Source organism: Oncorhynchus clarkii, chromosome 4 (genome assembly GCF_045791955.1).
Source record: "Oncorhynchus clarkii lewisi isolate Uvic-CL-2024 chromosome 4, UVic_Ocla_1.0, whole genome shotgun sequence".
Taxonomy (NCBI): Eukaryota; Metazoa; Chordata; class Actinopteri; order Salmoniformes; family Salmonidae; genus Oncorhynchus; species Oncorhynchus clarkii.
Window position 1 is genome coordinate 74,209,274 of NC_092150.1, and position 6,653 is coordinate 74,215,926.

Here is a 6,653-nt window from a genome sequence, read left to right on the forward strand (position 1 = left end):
TTTCCAGTCACTGACTGTCCCAGAGGAGACTGCGTGAATCAGGCCTTCATTGTCAAATTGCTGCAAAGAAACCACTACTAAGGGACCCCAATAAAAAGAAGAGACTTACTTGGGCCAAGAAACACAAGCAATGTTATTTAGAATTCAAGGCACACTTAACCAGCATGGTTTCCACAGTATTCTGCAGTGATACGCCATCCCATCTGGTTTGCGCTTAGTGGGACTATCATTTGTTTTGCAACAGGACAATGACCAAAACACACCTCCAGGCTGTGTAAGGGCTATTTGAACAAGAAGGAAAGTGATGGAGTGCTGCATCAGATGACCTGGCCTCCACAATCATTGGACTTCAACCCAATTCAGATGTTTTGGGCTGTTTGACAGCAGAGTGAAGGAAAAGCAGGCAACAAGTGCTCAGCATATGTGGGAACTCCTTCAAGACTGTTGGAAAAGCATTCCTCGTAAAGCTGGTTGAGAGAATGCCAAGAGTGTGCAAAGCTGTCAAGGAAAAGGATGGCTACTTTGAAGAATCTCAAATATAAAATATGTTTAGATTTGTTTAACACTTTTTTTGGATGATGATTACACATGTGTTATTTCATAGTTTTGATGTCTTCACTGTTATTCTACAATGTAGAACATTGTAAAAATAAAGAAAAACCCTTGAATGAGTAGGTGTGTCCAAACTTTTGACTGGTACTGTACAGGCTTCTTTGTAAATGATGTCTGAGTGTTGGAGTGTGCCCCTGGCTATCTGTGAAGGAACTTATTATTTTTTTAATTAATGGTATCGTTTGGTTAATATAAGGAATTGGAAATGATTCATACTTTTACTTTTGATACTTAAGTATATGTTAGCAATTACTTTTCGTACTTAAATTTATTTTTAAAACCAAATACTTTTGACTTTTACTCAAGTAATATTTTACAAGGTGAGTTTTATATTTTCTATTTAAGTATCTTTACTTTTACTCAAGTATAACAATTGGTTATTTTTTCCACCACAGGGATTACATCAATTGGAACCGTCTAGTGGGCAAATGCACGTAATGTAGGTCTACTCTATCAATGCACAATTGTGTGTGTCTCTCTCTCTTTCGCATATGCACACACTTTGAGAAAACACGTTTTGAATATGTCTGGGTGCAAATTGAAGCCATTCTTCGGCACTGACTGAGTCAATGTGCCATTAGCCTAACTAAACAGCCACCCAGGGGGGGAGATGGTCATGGAGGGAGGAGAAAGGAAAACACCGAGTGAAAAGACAGATGCTGCACGAGGTCACTTTTAGAGAAACACGTGGCAACCAAACACGTGTGGCGCTCACTGATTCAGTTCTTATTTTCTCATTTTATTCATATACTCATCTCTTATAAAATGTACAATATAGACACCTTTACAAAATAGAAAATTACCCACATTACTGACAAATACAAAGTACAACTCCAACATATATATATATATAGGCCTATGCAATACTGCTTTGGCATTTCAAATACATAATAAAGTGCTAGTTTTTTTTCATATTTTTTTAATATAAATACATTCACGATGACGTTTTTCTTTTAATCACAAAAGTTTTTGTTCACAGCATTTCAGACGGACTGTGTCCTGGTCTTCAGTTGCAATAAAGTGCAGATGCTTATGTTAGATATACATTTGAGCGCCGAATCCACTTGTTTAAAGCATTTACAGTCAACTGAAAACGAATTGTCGGTGGCCAACACACAAACACACTGTCATCAGAGTTCACTCAGCACCCCTCTAAACTTCACTGGGTGACCTGGAGCGGTAGGCTACGTTGGTCTGAAAGCAGCCGCAGAAAAGGACGTAGAGCGAGCGCTGGATCTCGGCATTGCGGTAGGCGTAGATGATTGGGTTGATCATGGAGTTGTAGGTGGCCGGAAGCAGCGTGGCGTACGTGTACACCAACGGGTACTCGCGCTCTCCCACCAGGCAGTAAATAGCGAAGGGCAGCCAGCTCGCGCCGAAGGTGCCCAGGATGATGGCCAGCGTGGACACGCCCTTCTTGGTGGCCACGTAGTGCGAGGCAGTGAAGAAGTGCTTCTGAAGAGCGATCTGGTGCGCGTGGTGGCATACGATCTTGCAGATCTTGAAGTAGAGAGTCAGCATGAGTATGAAGATGACGAAGAAGGAGACCGCCAACAATGTCACGTTGCTGCGAGTGAGCGGGCGCACGATGCTGCACGAGTTCGGGTCGTCCAGACAGTTCCAGCCCAGCACGGGTAGCAGGCCCAGGCACATAGACACGCCCCACGTGCCCGCCAGCATCAGGTGCACATAGTGGAGCGTCTTCTCCGAGAAGTAAGTCAGTGCGTTGTAGAGAGAAAAGTACCGGTCCACCGTTATAGCCAGCAGGCTACTGATGGACGCCGTGAAGGAGGCCACTAGGAACCCAACAGTAATAAGACTGATGGTCTCTGAGGAGATGACGTACTGGAACACGAAGTTGAGGATTAATCCCATGCCTGCCAGTAAATCCGCAGTGGCCAGGCTCCCTATGAGAACGAACATGGGAGTGCGCAGGGTGGGCGTATAGAAGATGATAGCCACCACGATGCTGTTCTCACAGGCGATGACGGTGCCCGACATGCAAAGCATGATGTCCCACGGGTTGATGGGGAAGTCCTGCGGGGCGGCGGAGAGTTCCAGGCTGCCGTTTCTCTCTGGATAGTTGGCCTCCATACACGGGAAAGCCTTTCCAGCCAACGTGGCTGTCGCCACAGTGTCGTTACCGAGGAAAGTCTCGTTCATGTCTGCGCATGTGTCACCTTTTCCCTCCTGAAGAGAAAATGACACAGAGAGAGAGAGATTGCAGTTTAGTTTCACAATTGCCATATGTAAAAATATGCAATGCCTAGAGACAGCAGGGTAGGAGCTATCCGTGGTGCGGAAACGTGGGCAACTCATGCAGCGGCTAAAAACGCCAAACCTGAATCATGAAAAACTCATAAAAGACAGATCTAAAACTGTTATTACAGCACGGTTATATTATCAAAAAGCTTGTGTCCAACTTTTGAGACCGCATGAAGAGCAGTGCCCGAGGAGCTATCCATGGTGCTGAAACTTGAAACGGAATAATAGGCTATGATCGTGGATAAAAATGCACCCCTGTCCCACTTAACTCCCAATAACGAAACAAACTGATACACAATATTATCAAAACTCAATAAAGTAGCACATCGTCTTTTCAGCGAGTTTTAGTTTCCATGTGAAATTGTGATGTAGATTACATACCTCTCCGTTTTACACAGAGCTTTCGGAAAAAACGTATTTGTAGAAAATCACAACTGTCCCTTTCCTCGAAATAGCTCAGGTAAAGCCCTCGGCTTTGTTCCGTTTCCCTCGCATAGGCGAGACACCAAGGGCAGGTGCGACCTGAAGCATTGACTGGCGCGGGGGAGAGGGACAAGAGCGCGAGAGCCAGAACTGTAAAGACTGACGTTTGCAAGCGGTGGAGCGCTATTAAACCCAAGTGACGTCAGGTCACATACTGTAGAGAGAGAGAGAGAAAGAGAGAGGAGAGATGCAGACATGAGAAGGCCGACCGCGATCACACGCTCAAGATTAAACGTGTAGACCATGCAGCGGCTCTCTCTCTGCCCATGAAGACTTCACAGCGCCCTGCTCAGCGCAAGGCCAAACAGATCAGTCGGACTAATGCTAATTTCACTTGGTTACAGACTCTTTCTTGAAGTAAAAAAGATGAAATGGCACATTTCTTATATCAGAAAGTTACTGGTTGCGGATAGGCACTAGTCAAAGTAATCCAGTCCTGAAAGGTGCAAGAGGGAGCGTGTGTGTCAGGATACATTTGTGTGCGTGTGTCGATGTGTGTGGAAGTGCTTGTGTTGAAACTGCATTCTCCGTGTACGGCTTTCTAGATGTGGTAACCTAACCATCCCTTTTGATCCTATTACCACTACAAGATTCTGAGGAACGGAGTGGCTTTTCACTTTCCAATTCACGTTACAACCCTGCCTTACCCTTCGTTGTGGCTGGCAACACAACTTGGTTTGCTGCTCAAATTGACCATACATACAGTGGGGCATAAAAGTATTTAGTCAGCCACCAATTGTGCAGGTTCTCCCACTTAAAAAGATGAGTGGCCTGTAATTTTCATCATAGGTACACTTCAACTATGACAGACAAAATTAGAAAAAAAAATCCAGAAAATCACATTGTAGGATTTTTAATGAATTTATTTGCAAATTATGGTGGAAAATAAGTATTTGGTCAATAACAAAAGTTTATCTCAATACTTTGTTATATACCCTTTGTTGGCAATGACAGAGGTCAAACGTTTTCTGTAAGTCTTCACAATGTTTTCACACACTGTTGCTGGTATTTTGGCCCATTCCTCCAAACTGTATTTTTTTGTGAAGAATCAACAACAAGTGGGACACAATCATGAAGTGGAACGACATTTATTGGATATTTCAAACTTTTTTAACAAATCAAAAACTGAAAAATTGGGCGTGCAAAATTATTCAGCCCCCTTAAGTTAATACTTTGTAGCGCCACCTTTTGCTGCGATTACAGCTGTAAGTCGCTTGGGGTATGTCTCTATCAGTTTTGCACATCGAGAGACTGACATTTTTTCCCATTCCTCCTTGCAAAACAGCTCGAGCTCAGTGAGGTTGGATGGAGAGCATTTGTGAACAGCAGTTTTCAGTTCTTTCCACAGATTCTCGATTGGATTCAGGTCTGGACTTTGACTTGGCCATTCTAACACCTGGATATGTTTATTTTTGAACCATTCCATTGTAGATTTTGCTTTATGTTTTGGATCATTGTCTTGTTGGAAGACAAATCTCCGTCCCAGTCTCAGGTCTTTTGCAGACTCCATCAGGTTTTCTTCCAGAATGGTCCTGTATTTGGCTCCATCCATCTTCCCATCAATTTTAACCATCTTCCCTGTCCCTGCTGAAGAAAAGCAGGCCCAAACCATGATGCTGCCACCACCATGTTTGACAGTGGGGATGGTGTGTTCAGGGTGATGAGCTGTGTTGCTTTTACGCCAAACATAACGTTTTGCATTGTTGCCAAAAAGTTCAATTTTGGTTTCATCTGACCAGAGCACCTTCTTCCACATGTTTGGTGTGTCTCCCAGGTGGCTTGTGGCAAACTTTAAACAACACTTTTTATGGATATCTTTAAGAAATGGCTTTCTTCTTGCAACTCTTCCATAAAGGCCAGATTTGTGCAATATACGACTGATTGTTGTCCTATGGACCGAGTCTCCCACCTCAGCTGTAGATCTCTGCAGTTCATCCAGAGTGATCATGGGCCTCTTGGCTGCATCTCTGATCAGTCTTCTCCTTGTATGAGCTGAAAGTTTAGAGGGACGGCCAGGTCTTGGTAGATTTGCAGTGGTCTGATACTCCTTCCATTTCAATATTATCGCTTGCACAGTGCTCCTTGGGATGTTTAAAGCTTGGGAAATCTTTTTGTATCCAAATCCGGCTTTAAACTTCTTCACAACAGTATCTCGGACCTGCCTGGTGTGTTCCTTGTTCTTCATGATGCTCTCTGCGCTTTTAACGGACCTCTGAGACTATCACAGTGCAGGTGCATTTATACGGAGACTTGATTACACACAGGTGGATTGTATTTATCATCATTAGTCATTTAGGTCAACATTGGATCATTCAGAGATCCTCACTGAACTTCTGGAGAGAGTTTGCTGCACTGAATGTAAAGGGGCTGAATAATTTTGCACGCCCAATTTTTCAGTTTTTGATTTGTTAAAAAAGTTTGAAATATCCCATAAATGTCGTTCCACTTCATGATTGTGTCCCACTTGTTGTTGATTCTTCACAAAAAAATACAGTTTTATATCTTTATGTTTGAAGCCTGAAATGTGGCAAAAGGTCGCCAAGTTCAAGGGGGCCGAATACTTTCGCAAGGCACTGTATTTGTCACATGCGTCGAATACATGTGTAGACCTTACCGTGAAATGCTGACTTACAAGCCCTTAACCAACAGTGTAGACCTTACCGTGAAATGCTTACTTACAAGCCCTTAACCAACAGTGTAGACCTTACCGTGAAATGCTGACTTACAAGCCCTTAACCAACAGTGTAGACCTTACCGTGAAATGCTTACTTACAAGCCCTTAAGCAACAGTGCAGTTCAAGAAAGAGTTAAGAAAATATAAATAACAATAATGAAGTTATATACAGGGGGTACCGGTATCGAGTCAGTGTGCGGGGGTACAGGTTAGTTGAGGTCATTGGTATATGTATGTAGGGGTGAAGTGACTATGCATAGATAATAAACAGCCAGTAATCCGGTGGCCATTTGATTAACTGTTCAGTAGTTCGGTAGAAGCTGTTAAGGAGCCTTTTGGTCCTAGACTTGGCGCTCCGGTGCCGCTTGCCGTGCGGTAGCAGAGAGAACAGTCTATGACTTGGGTGACTGGAGTCTCTGACAATTTTTGGAACTTTTTGAGGATCTGGGGACCCTTGCCAATTATTTTCAGTCTCCTGAGGGGGAAAAGGTCTAGTCGTGCCCTCTTCACGACTGTCTTGAAGTGTTTGGACCATGATAGTTTGTTGGTGATGTGGACACCAAGGAACGTGAAACTCTCTACCTTCTTCACTCGGCCCGCCTTTTCCTGTAGTCCACAA

At 43.6% G+C, this 6,653-nt stretch overlaps 1 protein-coding gene across 1 annotated transcript; it reads right to left on the reverse strand.

Annotated features, from left to right (window-relative positions):
- Positions 1 to 1,764: 1,764 nt before the first annotated feature.
- LOC139407831 (G protein-coupled receptor 6) lies at positions 1,765 to 2,795 on the reverse strand. Its single transcript, XM_071151699.1, has one exon. The coding sequence runs from the start codon at positions 2,773 to 2,775 to the stop codon at positions 1,765 to 1,767; it is 1,011 nt and encodes a 336-aa protein (XP_071007800.1). The 5' UTR covers positions 2,776 to 2,795.
- Positions 2,796 to 6,653: the final 3,858 nt, after the last annotated feature.